General features: G+C 38.7%; 1 protein-coding gene across 5 annotated transcripts in view; it reads right to left on the bottom strand.

Annotated features, from left to right (window-relative positions):
* Positions 1-21,601, bottom strand: part of ANKRD12 (ankyrin repeat domain 12) — a 50,118-nt gene that overhangs the window by 17,444 nt on the left and 11,073 nt on the right. For 3 of the 5 annotated variants that reach the window (XM_053396520.1, XM_053396519.1, XM_053396521.1), the window contains exons 2-6: positions 14,114-14,208; positions 10,541-10,677; positions 5,829-5,976; positions 3,420-3,488; positions 110-256 (exon numbers count right to left, since the gene is read on the bottom strand). In XM_053396520.1, coding sequence (XP_053252495.1) covers positions 110-256; positions 3,420-3,488; positions 5,829-5,976; positions 10,541-10,627 — 451 coding nt within the window. In that variant the 5' untranslated portion in view covers positions 10,628-10,677; positions 14,114-14,208. Of the gene's footprint in view, positions 1-109; positions 257-3,419; positions 3,489-5,828; positions 5,977-10,540; positions 10,678-11,552; positions 11,773-14,113; positions 14,209-21,601 lie in introns of those variants that run through there. The other 2 variants (XM_053396523.1, XM_053396522.1) reach the window with 2 other exon arrangements.

Below are 21,601 nucleotides of genomic sequence, written 5' to 3'. Positions count from 1 at the left end.
GAGCCTGTGGGAGAGGAGGAAAATGTTAGACCCCCTTTCCCCATGGTCCTGATACAGGGCCCCTGCATCTGTATCTATACACACAGAGGAAGTGCCTGCTTGGTAGTACCTGGACTGTTGTCTCTGGCAGTCATCTGCATAAGAAGGGCCATCTGCTTGCGTTCTGATAGTGGGTAACCAAACAGAATACTAACAGGTGCTGCTTTCTTATTTCCAGTTTCCTTTTTCATTTTCTTCTTCTCTGGGACTTCTTTCTCTGGAAATATCAGTAGATCTCAGTAAGAACAAAATACTGTCAATTATAGCACATTCAAGAGAAAGCACAGATATACAGACTGGAGAAGTATATCATTTTACACACTCCCTCTGAAGTTACTAAATTGCTTTCCTCTGCAAATGGAAAGAATATATTAGCAAATCTTCTCTTGAAAATATTTAGTCAATAAGTTGAGTCAGTGTGAGGTAGTGGCTAAGGTTGGCTTTGTGGAGGAGTTGGGTTGAGCAATTAAGTTCTCTGTGTGGCACTGGACAAGCCAATGACCCAATATGCATGTTAATGCTAAGCCAAACTGGCTAAATGTGATCATGTAGGTGTATAGGTACTCACGGTAGGGAAAAAAATATCACAGCTAACAGCACACATTGAACAAATCTTGGCTACAATTTGTGATTTGTCTAGAGTAAGATAAACCACAACACTAAGTTTGGACATGATACTAAGCCAAGCCTTTGTTTAGCTTCAGATAGCATGTCAGCAGTAGGACTGGGAGAGAAGGGAGCCATGACTTTTACTATGAGTATCTACACACTGTGTTTGGCTTAGTGTTACATGAGAACTGAGCCAATACTTCACAGAACTGTTGTGAGGCCACTCTAACAAACAAACTAGATATGATTTTGGCATGACCTCTATGTCAGACTTAAGTCAACACTCAACTCGTACAAGTTGGGATAGGTAAAATAAAAGGGGGAAGATCCCTTGAATGGTAAAGTCCAGTTTAAAGGAGACTATGGGGATGCCGCGCCCATCTTGCTTTCAGGCGGCGTTTGTCCACAGGTAAGGCAATCTTATCTTAAGGCAACCATAGTTGGGATAAGGCAATCTAAAGTGCACATGGTACATGGAAGTTGCAGAACTGCTTTCAAGTATGTGCTTCTTTCTTAAAATCGTTCCCCCCTAGCTTTTTCTTCAGGTAAGCCTCCAAAACTAGAAGTAACTTGATCAGGAAAGAAACAGCTGGGGAGAATTGTTTTCAGAAAAGACAGCAGTAAAGGGCTATCTCCTCCATTCCCCATGCAATAAAATAGCACTTTATAAGTATTTTACATTACTTGTGTCGAGTCAGCCATTGTTACATATAGTTTAACCCTAAGCTCCTTAAAGGAAGTGATATAAACCTAAAATCAAACAGAATACTTTAGAAAACACATGCAGTCTAAAACTCACCTTTATGTTCCTAATACTGAATAAGCATATACTTACAGTAACCTCAATTCACAACCACAGTAAACCATATCTTCTCTCTGCTAACACATAGGGAAAACAAACCACAATCCTTGGGCTTGGTGTCATATGTGAACCAGGGACCATGGTTTGTTTCACTTCCAAACTATAATCTGTAGCAAAGTTTTCTTACTGGATTAACGATTGGAGTTTAAGAAAGGGATCATGGGTTTGTTTCCTCTGAGTACTAGCAAAGACACGTGGATTGGGCCATAGGATATTCAGATTAAAAAATCTCATACTAGCAGACATCCCTGTACTCTTACTGTGGGGGTGTCTTGATATATGAATAGAATTTAGAATTCAATGGTCAAAAAATGGAACCCCTACTTTATTTTTACTTCTGAGGTAAGATTTGTTAGAATGACAGAAGTATAAATGCTGCATATTAACATACTCTCCCATTTCAAAATGTCTACATATTTCAGACAAAGTATTTGATTATATTTAAAGAAACACTAAGAAAAGTTTAAAAATTTTTAATGCCCCATATATTTGAGAAATTTAGGCTCTGACCACAGCATTCTCCTTTCTAAACATTTTCACTCAGAGGTCAGTGGTTTTTCCCCCCAAATTGATGTGTCTACAGTAACAGCTGCAGCTATAGGTCACACATGTAATAAAAACTATTGCTGCAACCCTGTATAATGTAATAGGAAATGGGCTAGAATATGTCTCAGACTATACAGGTAATTGTATTTTTTCTAAAGAGTTTATACTGCAAGTTAATTAAAATTGTTAACCATCTTAGCATTAATTTTCTCAACCTCTCATTTTGTTTTTTTACTCAGTAGCAGATGGGACATTGGGGCTGTGTTGCTTACCTGACCTCCGCCAGCTGCATCGCTGTTTACTGGGATGGAGTGAAGGGACTAGTCAAAGGTGAGGTGCAAACATGCCTGCAGAAATGCTGGATTGCCTCTGCCAGCACGCTGAACTTCCTTCCGCTTTGCATCTTCCGCTGCCAGTATACAGCAACAATAGCAGCAGCTGGATAGAGGTCAGGTGAGCAGGGCAACCCCATTCAAGTACCACCCAAGCTACTGTCTTCACTTATCCTTCTTTATTAAGAAACCAAAATGAATATCCACATCATACCCTTATAAGCCTCTACTTTTATATGTAAAGTGTATTAATTTGAGATTCACTGTGCAGAAAAAAATGGATTTACCATGTTTAAAATTACTGAATGCCTTGTATGCACTGATTTTGTAATTTTAGAAAAAGGAAGTGTTCATACTTGTTTGGCATGATTTGTTGATTGTTTTATAGGAAAAACATTTGCCACACAGATTTAACTCTCAGTTTACAATGGATTCTAAATACCTATATCATCTGTTATAACAACTAAAAATATATCTAATACAATAATTGCAAATATTTTGAAAATTATCTTAGGGTGACAATCAACCAAGTCATACTTAGAGTAGGCATAATAAAATCAATTTACTTAAGGGTCTACTCTGGATATGACTTGGCTGGATATCATTCATTCACATTCACACACACACATTCTCTCTCTCTCTCTCTCTCTCTCTCTCACACACACACACACACACACACACACATTTACTTGTTGTGCATTACTTTTTCCATTTGTCTTTTAATATAATAATTATTCAGCATAAAACATTTTCTTCCTAAAGAAGTTACTGTGGTTACCACATGGTAGCTGCCATCTTCCAACACAGATGTGAAGGGATTTTATTAACAGCAAATAATATTCCTGTACATGCTTAAGTTTGATGGTCATTTTAGATTCTCCACTGAAAAGTAACACAAGCTAAGCCTATATTAACACATAAAGTATTTGCAAGGAGATTTATAGGCACAAAAAACAACTAATGAAAACTACTGTAAATATGTGAATAGGGAAAAGTGCAGCTATTTTAAGTATACCTGATAATGCATTTACCTGAATATGTCCTGTAAGTAGATATTAATCTCTCCCCCCAGTTTTCATTTGTATGTCCTGGATCTGAATCTACAGAGTGAAGAAGACATGGGAGAAAAGGGGTGGAGGAGAGCAAGGAAGTGTGGCATACAATATAGATATATGGACATGCCACTTTTTTGTTATTCCTACAGAATCCTTATGCTAGCTTTACAGTGCTGCTAAATAAATGCCTAGAAAATTAAGAATTCACACCATTGCTAAACAGTCTAAAGCAGTAACAAATTGTGATTTTACAGGGAAATATTGCAGAACACTTGTAGAGAACATACTGTACTTCACCATAGAAGTTCTTCAGTACATGATGGACAAACATCAGAATGAAACAACTATGTAAGAGGAGTCTGAGATTCACAACATTTTAAGAATTCCAGAGCATATGTTTTACAGCATGTTTCAACAGAATATTTTTTGTTATTGTGGAATATAATCCAGAGATGGATGGAACTATTAAAGTTTGCCCGTCCCAGGTCTCAGAGGAGGTAGACCTCAGGCTGTGTATGCACAACATTTTATTCTAAAAGCAATGGAGACTGAGTATTTGTTTTTTTCTGTGTAGTCCATACAGAATCTAGATCTATTGCATATTTTTGGCCCCTGAAAAGTGCTTCTTGAGAAACTGGTTTCATTCAGAAAATAAAAGCTCATTGTGAATTGATTCTGCATTACCCTGCCGCTAGTGTATAAATAATAAAACAGATGAAAACAAATGTAGACAGTTCTGGCAACTGGAAGTGTTTCTATATCTGCACATTGTGGCTGGGCACATACAAATATCACAATAACCACTTCCTTTTTTTCATTTCTATGGGGCATGTTTAGGGAGAAAAGGTGTGGATAAGGTAATCAAGGAGAGGGTTTTCCAAAATTTTTATCAAGAAATCAATCTAGATTGAAAGCAGCATGCTGAGGAAGAGCAACTCTTCTCCAAAATATTCCAGGGCATATCTTATAAGGTAGAAAACTTTAAATGGCTGTGGTGTAAAGCTCTGCTGGCATTGCAATGCAAACAGAGGGCATTATCCTGTCAGTTCAAAGGTTTCCATTTCTGTAATGAGACCCCCCCCTCTCCTCCCTCACTCTTCCCAAATCTGCTCCAGATATTGAGAAAACCCTTAGAACAGGTTTAGAGGGCACACAGGGGAAGGGTGGGAGTTCTGTTGCATATGCAGAAATCCTTGCATTGACAGGGCATTCATGCGGTCCTACACTGGACACAATCCAAAGCTTCCAACAATTCATAAGGCACTTCAAAAGCATGTGTTTAACAAATAGCAAATCATGCCAAACCTAAGACTTAATTACTACTTTTGGAAGTATAAAAGAACCAAATCTAATAAACGCCAGGTTTAAACATTAGGAAGAACTTTCTGACAGTAAGAGCCGTTCGACAGTGGAATGGACTCCCTCAAAATGTGGTGGACTCTCCATTGGAGGTTTTTAAGCAGAGGTTGGATGGCCATCTGTCATGGATGCTGTATCTGAGATTCCTGCATTGTAGGGGGTTGGACTAGATGACCCTTGGGGTCTCATCCAACTCTACCATTCTATGATAAAGTTTATACCAGCTAACAGAGCATTAAGTTATCTGTATTAATGTCTAAAATCATTAGTGAAATACATTGCTATAACTAAAACGGGGAAGTCCCAAACATTTTGCAGATCTCATTCCAAGAGCAAGCTGATATCAGTTTCTTTGGGAAGTTTTAGTTTAGATTCAGGTTTGGTTAAGGTTAAGGAGACAGTTCTGGTCACCTCACATCAAAATGGATATTGTAGAGGTGCAAAAGGTTTACAAAAGGGCAAGCCAAAAGGGGAGTAAGGGGGGCATAATAGAGATGAATAATATTATGCATGGTGTGGAGAAAGTTGATAGGAAACCGTTTTCCACCCTCTCTCATAATACTAGAATCTGGGGCCATCCAGTGAGTGCTGTTGCACTCTGGCCCTGCTTGTGCGATTTTCACAGACATCTGCTTGGCCACTGTGAGAACAAAATACTGGACTAGATGGGCCTTTCATCTGATTCAGCAGGACTCATTTTATGTTCTTATCTATTCTGAATGAACTGAAGCTTCTAAACTGTCTTATGCACCATCCCAAGTAGAACACATTATGGTAAGGGAAGCTGAAAGCAGTAAGATTTGAATAATCAGGCCAGGCCTGGTTTTTCCAGGAACATCAACATATATTAACAGGCAGACTGCTCATTTAATAGGTGCACTAGGAAAAAAGGTAAGAAAAACTGTGCAGCTAGATTAATGATTGACAAGTGGGATATAAGCAAGCACTTTACTATTACTTTTTAATCTTTTGTGAAGGTTTATTATAGCAAATTTTTTCAAGAGGAAAAAATAAAGCTGGCACTACCTGTGTCTGAATTTCGATCTTCATTTCTGGATGGACTAACATTAAACTGAAGTTTACGTTTCATGGAAGACTTTTCTTTCATCTCCTTTCCCACATCACTCCTATCCACTTTGGCAGTTTTGGTGTAGGAGGCAATCTTGTCCTTGCTCTGATATAAACAGAGTTACAAGTACAATGTTTACATAAAACTATTAACAGCGTATTTAAAAAAAAATAAAAATAAACACATTCTATGAAAAACCAGATAACCAATAGAAGAATTACACCTCTAATCTGTTCCTCAGATTACAACAATCTAGGATTATTAGACTTTACTACAGATTTACTACAGCAAATACAGAACAGAATAGTAATGGAATGCTAAAGAATCTTGCATCATCTTATGCTTTCTGTCATAAGTAATAAAGAAAATAAAGCATGTTAAAAATACATAAAAAGTATAAACAAAAAACAAAATAAAGTTTAAAAAGGAGAGTAAAACTGTTATTGTGAAAAATTGAGACAGAATAAAGACTAGTGAAGCTGAAAGCTAAATGCCTTGTTATGTCACAGAAAAACACTAGGAACAAAACAGCTAATGCAGTCAACACATGTGTAAAAATATTTCACTGAACTCAGAAGTACAATTTGATAGACGTTTGTGATTCAGTTCCTACAACTATAATTGTAGCCAGTTGACTGTATAAAGTTTGCTTTCTTAACAATATAAATTACAAGTGTATCTACCTAAGAAGACAACATTAGTTTTCTAAATATACACTGAAAAAAATACAACAGCAGGTTGGATAAATGCTTAGCTCTTATTCTTTTCTCAGACTCAGTCCTTTTCTCAATAAAGGGTGGATTGGGCAAACAGTAGACAAACATACTTGACACAATAATATATTTCAGGGATAGTTTAAGTTACGTAATCTGGCTGCCACTAGCTTTTCTGACTCCACCCCTGCCTCTTTTTCTGTATTTCCCACTGCACTCTGTTTTAGGGTGGAAATAACTGACCTAAAAAGTTGGCACCTGGCATGGTGCTTAACAGTGCTAGTGGCATCACTTCCAACTGAGGGAGCTCCTGTGAAAAGTGAGACAGCTTGAGAAGTCTCTGCATTATCACAGAACTCTGGGGCACCCAAGCCTCACTTTTTGCTGGAGTTAAGTTCTGTTTAACAGCATGCCAAGTGTTGCTGCCCACCTGGCAGGCTTCACATGTCACTTCATGTGCAGCACCTGTCAGACACAGAAGTGCTTCCAATTTGGCAAGTGTTCCCTTTAGTAATAGAATATAATCTTCATTACCCTGGGGATGCACATCCATTATGGATGGACTGGATCTACTAGGGATAGTCAAATCTGTTGCCATTGGTTTCCCATATTTTCCATTATTATGTTCCGTTTGCCACATTTCTACATCAGTTTGATTTTTTTTTAAAGTGAAAATCCAACATTTTTGTATGCAGTTCTCATAATATAAACAAGCAATTTCTGCAATTTCTGTACTCCTTTTTTGGTTGAAGAACTGTATCATAAAATTTGGAGCTATGTGAATATCAAATATTGTTTTGGTTCACAGATTGTTTCCAGAAATGCAAATTAGGTAGATTAGCATTAAAATGTGAATGACATCCAATTTCTTCCCCATCCACGGAGTCCAGCTCTAGGGGATAATCCGATTTCTCCATGTTGAAAAAAGTTGGCCAGCCCCCATCTATTAAAATGTTTACTATGCTGAATATTGAGGAACTAGTAGGTAGAAAACAGAGCAGATGTGAAACAGCATTTACTGTAAGTTTTTTAAAAAAAACTTAGCTTTCTTATGTCATGAAAATTACTGCTATGAAGCAGACAATATTAATTAATGAAATCAAAATCCTTTAAAATGCTCACATAAAATATATGTAGTAAGTACAATTCTAAATTTCAATCCGACTTAGCATCTTAAACAGAGCAGTTAATATTTTTAATGGATTTTCAAAAGAGCAAACAAACCAATCATTTCCCATGGCTTGTTCATTCAGAATTTAAGTTATATTTTTCAAACTAAAGTTGTTTGCTCATCTAATAATACTGAACAAATGTAGGCAAGCAGATTACACTACGTTACGCTCAATGTAGCTATGATTATGTCTGTTAGACAAACTGCTTTTTCATGAATCGTCACTAATAGCCAGGCAGCAATACATGGAATATGTTTTACTTGCCACAATCTTGCTATCTTAAATTTCCACCATATTTTCAGAGCAATACAACAATCCACTGTAATAATTCATAACTTATTTTCTTTTAAATATCTTGAATACCACCAATTATGAAACTATCCATTTCATTCAGTTAAAGGCAAATTACAAAGCTGATACTTAAACTGTTAATTATCAATATTTCTCTGCAGCTCATTGGAGACATAGGCCTGGAGGTCACAGCAGGAGTTGCAACATCATTAGGCAATGCTATGTGACTGCTGTTGATCTCATTCCACAAGACAGCTAAGATTATAGCTGTAAAGGATGCTACAATCAAAGACCAGAGCCCCAAGGATATATGGACTGTAGTAGCTCTGGATATATAAAACTAACTTTAAAAGTACATGGATGATGGAGGAACCATTTTGTGCCCTAGCTGTTAGGATTGTGAACTGGAAATTAAAGGGCCGTTATACCATCCTGGCTAGTTACTGCCCACATTTTGGCTTAGCAAGGCAACAAGTTGCCTGTGTCAAATAAAAAATTCCCCCAAGAAGCTTGATGTAACTAATATTGCCATCATTCTGGGTTGGCACTGCTAAAAGAACTCAAATATGCAGTTGATATAGTGCTGCTCTATATTTTTACAAGTTGATTTAATGACCTCTCAAGGTCATTTCCATCCTATTCTCAATAATATCTATCAAAGGAGTGGAATGTACAAGGTGGCATCACTGTTTTCTCAAAAAAGGGATCAAAACCAGCTTACTCAAACACAAGTCAAAGACACAAAAAGACACACAGTCAAAGACACAAAAAACACAGATTCACAGGACTCCTGACATGTTTCCAACAGCTTTGGTGTGTTAAAGCATAAATATTTTTCTCAGCAGTTGTTACTAGAAAGTATAAACACATTTTTTTCCCTTGCTAGAGAAACATTTTTCAATAATGGGCGCTGCCATCTTTTTGATTTTTAAGGATATGAAAAATCCCTAAGTATATGGCCTTGATCATTGTATCCTCCTGAACTAGCTCTGTGGGATGGAAACTGGGGGCACTGTTTTTGGTTGGTTTCAGAGAGCAGCATTTTGTGCTGCCTGGTGCTGTAGGGTACCATTACTTAACATCTATATGAATCTGTTGGGAGCAGGCATTAGGGGTACTTGGATGAGGTGCCATCAGGACACTGATTATACCCATCTCTGTTTTTCTGTAACATTTGAATTGGGAGAGTCCTTGCAAGCCCAGGACCAGAGCCTGGACTCAGTGCTGTGCCAATTAAGGACCAATAAATTGACTCCTGGCAAGACAAAGCTCTGCACTATGGGAGGGCTGTGCTTGAATTCCCATTATTTTTTATTGTGAATGTGCTTTGCAATAAGAGGAGGAACAAATAATTGAAGGAAGCAATTAATTTCATTCTCCCTGGAGAGAGAACAGGGAACAGATGCGAGACAATAATCTGTTCCCCACCCCCATCCCCACTGTTAATCTAAGCCAGAAGCAACAAAATAGGCTAAATTTGTGAACGGGAAGCTTTCAAGTAGTTGCACAATAGCCCTAAAAACCTAAATGGCACATGTTCACAATGTCCAATTATTATCAAATGTTTACCAGAAATCAGGTTTGAAATAACATGGGATGACAACATAGAATGCATTAATTTGGTAATGAAGTTGTATGGACTCTAAAAAATTGAGAGAGAAAACACCAGCAATTCCCTCTTCCCACCAGTGTGGAAGCAACCTTAATGACAACTATAATTAGCTGAGCCATAGATTCTAAAATTCTAAGTTACCGCACTTCCTTCAGCTTTTTTAACACTTCTCATATTGGTATTTTGGTAATATACATATTTATTTAAACTTAAAATAAAATTTATTGATTAAATGCAATGATTAAACCAGGCTTTCCAAACTTGGTGCCCTCCAGATAGTGACTGACTACAACTCTCATCATACCTGACCATTCACCATGCTAGATGAAATGGAGCACAGCTGGAGTTCTCCAATACCTGGATGTCACCAGGTTGGAAAAGGTTGGATTAAGTCAGATAAAATGATCAGATCAGCTAACAGGCCTACTTTAAGCCCTATTGAAAGAAGGAATTAATTTTGGAATACTATTAGGTAGGCAACAGTCTTTTCATAGTAATCTTAATATGATACATACTGAATTCTACTCAAAAGAAAATATCAAAAGTTCACAACATAACACCTCACAAATACTTTAAAATGAATGTTGTGAATGTTTCTTTAAAAATCAGAGGGATACTTCAAGTTTGTGTTTTATCAACTTTAAAACACCTTAAATGTAAGTAATGTCATCAGCTATGAAAGAATGCATGAAAAAGTTTCAGGGCACACAGTGAAAGAGGAGATTATGGTGGGTTTTAGCTCATTACACCACAGGCAGAGTTATTTTAGCAACTTTGTTTAGTTGCACATAACGCTATCTCTTCTGACTCATACATGTTCTTTGCTTTTATGGATTTGCCTAGCTGCAATGTAATCTTCTTAATCAATTTTCTTTTTATACCTTTCTTCCAGTTGGTTTCTCCACCATGGTGCTATCGCTGTCAGAATTTTGAATCTGAACTGCCTTTGCTGACCCAAATCTGGGCATTTTATAGTTGTTCACTGACTTTATCTTGCATCAGAGTGCTCATTATGCATCTGCCAGGGAAAAGACAAGAAAGATGGGGAAAGAAAGAAAAAATAAATATCAGCATACTTGAAGTAATCTACAAGTATTGGGTAACATTTCAGTGTATCTAGAGTCATCAGTTTCAGGGTTTCACAAATATATTTATTTATTAAATTTGTATACCGCCGTTCATCTACAGATCTCAGGGCGATTTACAGCATAAAAATACAAGATAAAAACAAGAACAAAACAAACAAACAAAGCAGCAACCACCCCCTCCCACAAACACATTAAAAAGAATATATGATGATACTCAGCCAAAGGCCTGGTTGACCTGGCACCTAAAGGTGTATAATGAAGGTGCTGGGCAAACCTCCCTGTGGAGAGCATTTCACAAACGGGGAGACAATGCAAAAAAGGCCCATTCTCATATTGCCACCCTCCAGACCTCTTGTGAAGGAGGCACACAAAGAAAGGCCTCACATGATGATCACAGAGTCTGGGTTGGTTTATATGGGGAGAGGCAGTCCTTGAGGTATTGAGCTGTTAAGGCTTTGCAGGTCAAAACCAGTACTTTGAATTGGGCCCGGAAACTAATTGGCAGCCAGGACAGAATCAGTGTAATATTTTCAAATCATCTTGCGCTGGTGAGCAACTTGGCTGCCGAATTCTGCACCAGCTGATGTTTCTGAACTGTCTTCAGGGGCAGTCCTATGTATAATGTGTTGCAGTAATCTAACCTAGAGGTTACCAGAGCATAGACAAAAGTAGTTAGGCTATCCCTATCCAGATAAAGGTGCAGCTGGGCCACCAGCCAAAGCTGATGGAAGGCACTCCATGCCACTGAGGACACCTGAGCCTCAAGCGACAGCAAAAGATCCAGAAGTACCCCCAAGCTACGTACCTGCTCCTTCAGAGGGAGTGTAACCCCATCAAGAGCAGGCAACCTCCCATCCATCTGGTCTAGAGAACCGCCCACTAACAGTGCCTCAGTCTTATCTGGATTGAGCTTCAGTTTGTTGGCTCTCATCCAGTCCATTACCGAGGCAAGACAAGGGTCCAGCACATCCACTGCCATACCTGCAGATGTAAAGGAGAAGTAGAGCTGTGTGTCATCAGCATATTGCTGACAACGTACTCCAAAACTCCAGATTACCCCAGTCAGCAATTTCAAGTAGATGTTAAACAGCATAGGGAATAAAATCAAAGCCTGAGGAAACCCACACTGAGGGCTCCACAGGGCTGAAGAACTCTGGAAGCATCAGCCTTTGGAAACATCCATCCAAGCAGGACCGGAACCAGCGCAAAGCGGTGCCACCCAACCCTAACTCAGACAGCCACTCCAGAAGGATACCATAGCACACTTAGAATTGTGATGTTCCCGTTCATTTGATTAGATACTGTCATGAAGAAGAAGTATTCGCTGATAGGAAGAAAATCAGTGACTGACAACAAATTTAGGAAACTCATATATACTTTCATCAAGATAAGTATTTCTATTCACATTGGCTTGAATCTAAAGTGGCTCCTCCATTCAAATTGGGAGGGGGCATTTTGACCACCTCTCCTTTCTACAGCCTCCACACCATATCCCACTCCATTCTGTATGATCCCAGAAAACCCAGAAGTAGATTTTCAGGGAGCTGCAAAACAAAGGAGAAGGCAAGAAAGGCCTGCTCCATGAACTCTGCCCAGTTCAAAGGAGGTAAGTTAGGATCTTAGCCATTATCCCCAAGTAACTATAAACCAGATTGCTACGGCTTCTGGAGAACCAAACGCATAGATGACTACAACCACATAGAAAGGCCTATTTATGCAGTAAGCCTAGCATTTCTGCAATCTGCTGGATGAAGCAGATGATAATATTGGGCTTGCTACAGCCACTACACAGTGCATGGTTAACAATTCTGTATATAGGCCAAGAAAAGTTTTCTTGTCCTCATGGTTGTAAGTGAATCTTCCCCAAACCATATCTTCTATAGTATATTTACTCTTGTCATTACCATTATTATAATTGTGAAAAACTAAATGTTTTGTTAGAAAAATACAACAATATGAAGCGGGGATGAAACGGTAATGAAATCCACTTTGGGGTTTTCCCCAACATAAATCACAGGGGTCTAACTCTATATTCATGGATACTGAACACAGGGGAACATTGAGTGATAACAGTGGTGCAGCGACATTAACTACTGTTCCAAAGTTCCAGAGGAGATATTACGGTGGCCTGTTTCTACAATAAAAAAGTTGCCACACAGCATAAAAGGAATCTGGCTTTGTTTGCCTTGAATCAGATAAGTGTTGATGGGTTAGTAACTAGTTGAGGGGTTAGTTTTTGAGCCAGAACAATATACTACAATTTCTATACCAACAACCTAAGTTGAAACGAGCTGGGTTTTTCCCGCACTGTGACACCGTGGCAGATTGCGTACTGCCACAATAATAATAAAAATAGCAATTTATTAAATAAATTTGTCTCCCACAAGCATGAACAATAATACTAATTTGGGGCATATGAATATAACAATTACATACTTTTTTGTTAGTCTATGTCAGACAGCTTATTGCTAATAAGTGATTACACTAGAAATGTTTATTATATTTGATTGATAATAACCGATACGTTTTAATGATTGATAGTTTATTTTCTAGTAATTTAAAATGTTATAAAGTTTATATTATCAAAAATTATTACTTGGATTGTCATATTAAGTTTTGAAATTATCTAGTAATTGAGTGTTATTGTTATGATGTACTGATTTGCATTTTTGTTGTGTTGTGAGTTACTTTGGGCATAATTAATTAGCAAAGCAGAATTGAAATAATAAAAATAAAATAGTAATATATCTTGTCCAGCATTTTCCCCTCATTTCTCCTATAACCATATTCCAAAAATGGTCGTCTTCATTCCCACCCTAAATGGAAGCATATCCCTCTTTGTATACAAGCCGCCAGTAACAGACTGTGCATTATATACATCACTATAACCAAAGTTTAGGACCATCCATCCAAGCAACAGTTTTATAGAGTATTCTGTCATATACACTGAAATTGACCTAAAAGGGTTCCTTGCCAAGTTGCATTCCAGGAGTGACCTTCCATTTCTCCTTTTAAGCTTTGCTCCCACAATTTTTGAGCCCCAAATTAGCACCTGTAGAACTTTCAATTAAAATGTGTATTTTGGAGACTAAGCTTCTGTAGACATCCTTAGCTTTACCACTAGTTTTTTAAATGGCATCAAATTCTAAGAGGCTTTTACTTAATTGTGGGTTTAGAAATGAAATATTTTATCTGATCTGATGGATTGTACCTCCAAATCCTGAAATGTTGCTTCAATCTGCACAAACATTCCTTTTTTAATTTCAGAAAGTAAAAGGTTCACAATAAGAAGTCATGGATTTCCATTTTTCAAAAAAAAAAAAAAATGCCAAGCTGTGACAAGTGAGATAACAAACAAAAGATTACCTAAAGTGGAATCACAGTTGTTAGTTCCAGACTGCCAGCACTATTCAAACTTGACGTCAGCTTACTGTAGTTAGTATGAAATATCCAAAGCAGATCTAAATAGAAATTATTACAATTACTAAAGTAAATAAGATAATTAAGAATTGTATCCATCCATTTTCTCAAAATACAAATATGGTAAACAAATGCTCTAATAAATCTTAACTTTATTTCCTAAATACTTCTAGCTATATTACTGTGTAATTGAAAATAAAATATTGCTTAACACACACTCTCAGTGTGGTTCTACTCAGAAAGCAGCAATGATAATGTTAGTGCCATGCTATTTTTCAATTAACATTTTTCATATGTTACATATTCAATGCCTGATGACTTGCATATGAATGTATAAAATACTGCATTGGAAAAAACTGTGGAGCGATGATGTGAGATAATATGAAACTTCTATTCATACACTTTGATTTGTGATGGCTCATTCATACATATAGTCACTACTGCTTGCTGCAGTAATTAGATGAGGAATATGCATTTGTGAACCAGTCAATAAACCACACAGAATCTCTTAGTATGCATATCTTGGAGCCTAGTTCCATTATGCTACGGTCCTTGATACCAGTTACAGTAGGATTACATCAGCATAACTTGGTGGAATCCTATGAACTCACGACAGAAGAGAAAAAAGCAAAGTAATAGCAGTACAAACAAGAAATAATAGCAATACCAACATTCTCACTGCATTCTTGCACCCACCCGCCTCATCAACGGTACATAGAGAATGAGCCCAAATTATTAATGCACAGGACGCCAACATACTCAACACATGGCAATGAAAGAACAAACCCATTATTTTATCTGCAGCAAGTCACAAACAGTAAAAAGCTTAAAATAATGTGCTTTATAATTCAATTTTAACTTTAAAGGAAACATGTATTGAAAATGAACTTATGATTGCTTTATGAAAAGCAGCTTGTTTAGGGAAATAATTATGCAAATAACATGTTCAGTGGTCATCATATAGCACAATGTGTATTGTCTTATTTTCTGGCTTGATACTGAGCTCAGGGACTAGCAAGTCACCACAGGTATCATCTACTAATCCAGTCAACTCCAGCTTGGTATCCTCCAAGTGTTTGGACAACTCCCACCATCCCTGACTTTTGGCTATATTAGATGGGGTTTATGGAGGTTGTATTCTAAATATTTAGAAAGGACTGGATTGGCAAAACCCCAGAACAGATTTAGCGGGTGGGGAGAGGGAGGGGAATGTCCGCTGCACACATGAAAGTCCTTGTGTGGACAAAGCAACATCACTGGATATAACCCTGAGTTCTTATATTCACTCTCTACAGATGCACACCACCACTGCAACTTCAGCAGAAGAGAGTCAATAATAATTTCAAGCTGCCTACAGTGAAGGCTTGAGAGCAGGCAGATAATTGTAATGATTCTGTGAACCCAATTACAATTTTGCAATAACTGAAAACTTTATGTCTGTGATGTGGTTCTAGTCAGAATTCTATCGAGACAGGGAGATTTGGCTTGGGATAAAACTAATTTTTTTTTTAAGTAGGCATGCTAGAGAACTATGTTCGAGTTAAATATCTACAAACACTTTCTCAGGTTCAATTTTTCTAAAAGCACTTGTATTATCTTACACTTAACATTCTAGCATATACCTATAATTCACATAGCATTCTTTAATGCAATGTAGTAATTAATAACCCCATCATTCTAGCACATCAAACACTCAGGCATGATTTGCTTAAGTGCAATGACAATTAATACACCTTTTCCAACACCTGCTCATACATGCTGAATGTTCTGTAATCGAACACATTAACTCATACCTCACAACAAAGAGCCAGTACAGGGCGTACAGCATTGCTACTCAAAGTGGTAGTTCACAGACCGGGGCCAGTCCCTGAGTCATCAGCTGCTGGTCCATGGCAACGCCATCACAGCCTAGGTTGGATGGCATGCTTCAGGGAATATGGTACCAGTTCCTAACACATTGCGGGGGAAATGCTAGCCCACCACTTTACATGAGAAACACTAGTCTGGAGTGCTTGTATGAACTGTAGCACCAGCCAGAACATAAAAAGTAACTCTAGATAATCAAAGGCCTCTAGGCACCCAAAAATACAATTGTTATGGGTTTCTTACTAATTTTGCAATGGTGTATATCTTTCTGCTATTTATTGAATTATACGGGGTTGTCCGGTGCTGCTGATTTGCAGCTAGTAAATAACTAAGTGTCTACTCAGAAGAAAGCAGCACTGAGTTCAGTGGGCCTTACTCCCAGGCAAGGGTGTGTGGGGCTATAGTGTTTTATCTAGGCAGCCAGGGCTCCTCCACATGACAAGATCTTTTTGCCCCAGGTCAGTGAGGACAAATTGCTTTTAAAAATTCTCCCATATATACAGAACACCCTGTGTGGCTTTTGGACTGTATCTGTAGTTCCCCCTTGTGTCCAATAACTGGGGTCAAATAAGTATTCTTTACTTTTTCAAATGCATGGAAGAAGGTTCTCCTTTGCAAGGTTCTGGACTCTCCTTTCTTGGAGGTTTCTAAGCAGAGGCTGGATGGCCAACTGTCATGGATGCTTCAGCGGAGTTTCCTACATTGCAGGGGGTTGCACTAGAAAGATGACCCTTGGGCTTCCTTCCAGCTCCATGATTCTATGTTTATCTGCTTCAACAATATTTCATTATGTTCCTATCATTTTATGTAATGGTATTTTTAAATAAATTATAAAACAATAAATAAAACATGTTCTTACAAACAAAACTTTTAAATAGCTACCTTTCTACAGGTAGGACGGGGAGGGCATGGGCGTAGCCAGGATTTTTGTTGGGGGCAGGCTTTTGTTAGGGGGGCAGAACATATTGTATTTATTTGCATTGATTTTTACTTATGGGGAGCAGCTACCCCCTGCCCCATGCCCATGGGGGGGGGGCACAGGGAGGAAACAAGGTCGAAAGGAGGCCACGGTTGGAAAAAGTTTGGGAAACTCTGGTCTACAGTATATGATTCCACCAAATTTGCTTTCCTTGCTTCAGAAGATATGTCACCATCACTGTGGACAAATAACTTGAATGTTTTCTTGTAATTGCAGTGTACATGGGTTTTTAGGTTTTCATACATAGGTCCTGCTGGAAAATCACTTCTGTGTTATTAAATTTCTTTCCTTTTCTGTTCTATACTTACTGTTTCAAAGCATAACTTGTAAAGCATATTATCACATCATAACTCTAAGTGCCGTCAGTGTTTGGTGCACTGTGTCAATGTCTGACTCTTTCAGCTGTGTGTGAAGCAAGTGTATTCTATCAGGTGACTAAACATTGGTCATTTTATTCTCTTCCATGCCCTCCTTCAAGTCTTCAGGGTCCTGAAACTTGAAGTACAGTATATATCTTTTTCTGCTTTTTCATGTCTTTTATTTTCTCTTTCTTCTTAAAGCTCAAATTCAGTGCTTTGCCTGTCTTTCCTGTCACTGACTCCACTTGTGCTGAAATAAATTCTACCTTTTCTCCCCAGGGTTGCATCACTGCTTTCCGACCCTCTATCAATGCACTCTTCATACACCGTGTATGCTTATCTAATATTTGCTGTAGCTCGGCTTCAAATCTATCGCCTTCATGAGCTGTCACTTTCCTTCCTTCTGCCATGTCAGTTTCACTTACATGCAGATTTGCTGAGCATCCTGAAGCCTCACCGAGAGGTATCGCTTTGAAGCATTTTAAACCATATTTTTCTTTAGCAGTCAGAACCTTGAGACATCTTTCAAAGCTTACTTCTATTTTTAGCTGTGTTTTATCACTTTTTATGCTTCATATTGGGTAATTTGGGTACTAGAATAAGGAACTCTCAAATTAAGCAGCTACCTTGGTCCAGCAAGCCCTAGACTTTCCATACTAATAACTTTCATGAGCTGAAATGTATTCACTGGTGGTCTGCTGATGCATTTAAAATAAGTATTTCCAAACAAATTTTAGCTTCTTGGGTCCTGAGATTCTTAATTTGCCCCAGTGGGTATCACCCATGGCTCTGCCTCATCTGGACAAGACTGTGAAGATTTGAAGCACCTTTGGATACTATTTCTCATTTAATTAATGGCCCATTATGCTGCTTACAATTGCAGAAGAATTACAGCTGAATGCAAGCGCCACATAGGGGAACCCAGCACATAAAAGTGGAAAAGTGATGAGATATAGGTAACTAGAATGGCTCCACCAAAACAGAGGAAGATGAACGGTCACTACATGATTGGACAGCTGGGCCAACCAGACCCAGGGACTGGGAGAGGGAGATACTAGAGGAAAGAAACTGACATTCTGAAGGGGTCACAATTGGAAAGGTTTAATTACTGCTATCAAAAGAAACTGATTCCTTGCTGCCATCTACAGGAAGAAGGGGAGACAGTGATTAAACTGCAGTTGCAGTTATTTGCCAAGTTTTCTAGATAGTCCATGAACCAGGACTGAAATTCTTACCATACATGATGCAGTGGGGAAACTAGGCTTTTTTTTACCCATTTTGCCCCCCCCCCCGCTGCACACGCATTTGCGTACACATACACACAGCCTTAGTGGGATGCGGGTGGCGCTGTGGGTAAAACCTCAACGCCTAGGACTTGCCGATCGCATGGTCAGCGGTTCGAATCCCCGCGGCGGGGTGCGCTCCCGTCGTTAGGTCCCAGGGCCTGCCAACCTAACAGTTCGAAAGCACCCCCGGGTGCAAGTAGATAAATAGGGACCGCTTACCAGCGGGAAGGTAAACTGCGTTCCGTGTGCTGCGCTGGCTCGCCAGATGCAGCTTGTCACGCTGGCCACGTGACCCAGAAGTGTCTGCGGACAGCGCTGGCTCCTGGCCTCTATAGTGAGATGAGCGCACAACCCTAGAGTCTGTCAAGACTGGCCCGTACGGGCAGGGGTACCTTTACCTTTACCTTACACACAGCCTGGGAGCCTCAATGGTGCCCCTCTGGCCAGTCCCCCCGAACAGCTATGCCACCCAAGAGATAGAATATAGGTGGTAGTGCTGCAGCAATCATGTAGTTTTGTGTGCAACAACAACTTATATAAATCTAACCCAGGGCCCCCTTAGTGGTTATACCCAACGTACGCACATATGAAAAAGAAATTGTGTGTTTATGTACCCAAACTAAGCTTCCAGCAACCTCAAAACATACACCCTTACCTCAAGGAAGAGAATCCTGTATGAAACACTGGTCCAATGCTTCATTTGGGTGCCACACTTGGCTAGTAATATTCAATGTACATGGAAATGAACAAGGAACTGGGAGTGTGCACCCCAAAATAAGCTTTGGGCCACCTGAAATCATACATCCATATACCATATACTGGATGGTCTGCCAACACCCAAAGCCATGCTTTACCTACAAGTGTACAATTGCACCAAGTCATCTGAACTGCCCAGACATGCTTGCTTGGCAAATGGGCTCACATGCACAAACATGTTCAAACTCCAACAGTGTTGAAACTGGGTATTAAGTCCAGAGAATGGTGAACATATAGCTGAGGAAGAATTGGATGGTTATTCTAATGCTTAATTTTCAGATGAGCACATCAGATCAGATGGTGCAGGACAAGAAAAGTGAAACAAAATAAAGCCTGAAATGTAGGCTTCTGAAATTGCTATAACTGCTGTTAATATGTGCTGGTAAGAGATACTGATTGGGATGCTAAGAACAAGTATATTAAAGCATTCATAGATCATTTTATTGGTGTCTAATTCATGTTTGAATTAGACACCAATAAAATGGCGTGCTCTGGTCCATGGGGTCTGGCCATACCTGGCGTGCTCTCGTCCATGGGGTCATGAAGAGTCGGACACGACTAAACAAAAACAATTCATGTTTGATGAGCAGGACAATGTTGAACAGCATACACCCACATTTTGAAGAGATCAAGAGTTCAGGCAGTAACTGGGAATTCCTTAGTTCTTATTATACTTAGTAAGGATTAAAGGCATGTTTTATCCTGTCTATAGATAAGTGTGTGTGTTTTTTAATGTAGTCAACGCTGCACACCTGGTCACCTTTTGACAAAAATTCCCAATTACCAGGGTGGCCTGGCTATTCCAGCAATTGAATCCCATCATTTTTCTTATATAAAAAAGTCCAATATTTTGGGGGAGTGAGTTTGCTGCACAAGAGCTCCAAATTAATTTAAAGTAGGTGATCTGAATTTGCTAGCATATGATTGTTAATTATGTTGCTTTGAATGCATACTTGACTTTCTTCAGTAATGTTCTATTCTGGATTGTTTTATTTGACTTTTAATATAGGTTGTAAACCGCTGCGATATTTTTTAATTAAGAATATAAAGCAGTATAAAAATGAAATTAATAATAAAGTATTTTTTAGGATTTCTCATACGGAAATTATGACAAAAATGAAGGGTGCTATTGTTAAAATTGTGATTACACACAAAGCAGTATGATTGCTGTAAGTCTGCTACCCATTTTCCAACATTTGATTTACAGACTTTTCCAAAAACCATGTTCAGAATCATTTAGCACATATGGTAAGAATTCACCGTCTGTGGCAGTATGGTTCTAAGAACCAGAAGAAAAAGAGCGAAACACACTAATTTGCCTAAAAGTGTGAGGTTTCTGTCTATAGGACCTTGCCTATGCTATTGCAATCATTCTTGCCACTTTGGGCTTAGTGCTCCAATGCTATTCTGGTGCTTGGGGAAAAACAACAGCATGGGTGCTTCAATATACTCCTCCTGCTGCCCTGCTTAAGACAGGGATAACCAACTTCTGAATCCTTGAAGGCCACTCCTTCCCAGACACTGCTCTGGGGCTCAGAACTAGACAACCCATGATGACTACATGATGATACAAAATTTTGTATCACTTAGCAACAAGGGCTTTCATACAGATATAGGCACAAATATTATCTTAGTACAAGATCATTTTATCAGGCCAGGGTAGGGGGAAGAGAATGACTGAACAATGAATGCATTCCTTAAAATATCTAAAGAGGCACATTAAAAACATAAGAAGAACCTGCTGGATCAGGCCAATGGCCCTTCTAGTCTAACATCCTGTTCTTACAGTGCCTAAGCAGATATCTCTAGGAAGTCTGCAAGCAGAATCCAAGTACAAGAACACTATTCTTCTCTGGTTACCAGAAACTGGTAATAAATACTCATGGCATCTAGTCTGGTTTACAGAAATTGGGAAAGAATTGCCTTTCAAAGTATCTGTTATATTATACACATCTTTAAGTTTCCTAGGTGGGGAATCATGGTTTTTTCCAGCACTGAAGGTACCTCGCACATGAACTCAATGCGTTTGATCTAGCCCTCACCACAACCTCGAAGCAGGGGAACATGAGACAGAACCATGCTGTAGCAAACTGATAGCAAATTTATAATGGATTTCAGATCACTCAGTTCAATTTTCTTCTTTAAAACCACATAAAATGGCAAGATACTAAGCACTATTGAAAATCCC

Source organism: Podarcis raffonei, chromosome 7 (assembly GCF_027172205.1).
Source record: "Podarcis raffonei isolate rPodRaf1 chromosome 7, rPodRaf1.pri, whole genome shotgun sequence".
In the NCBI taxonomy this organism is placed as follows: Eukaryota; Metazoa; Chordata; class Lepidosauria; order Squamata; family Lacertidae; genus Podarcis; species Podarcis raffonei.
The sequence above is the reverse complement of the archived record's forward strand: the minus strand, read 5'-3'. Positions and strand labels throughout refer to the sequence as shown.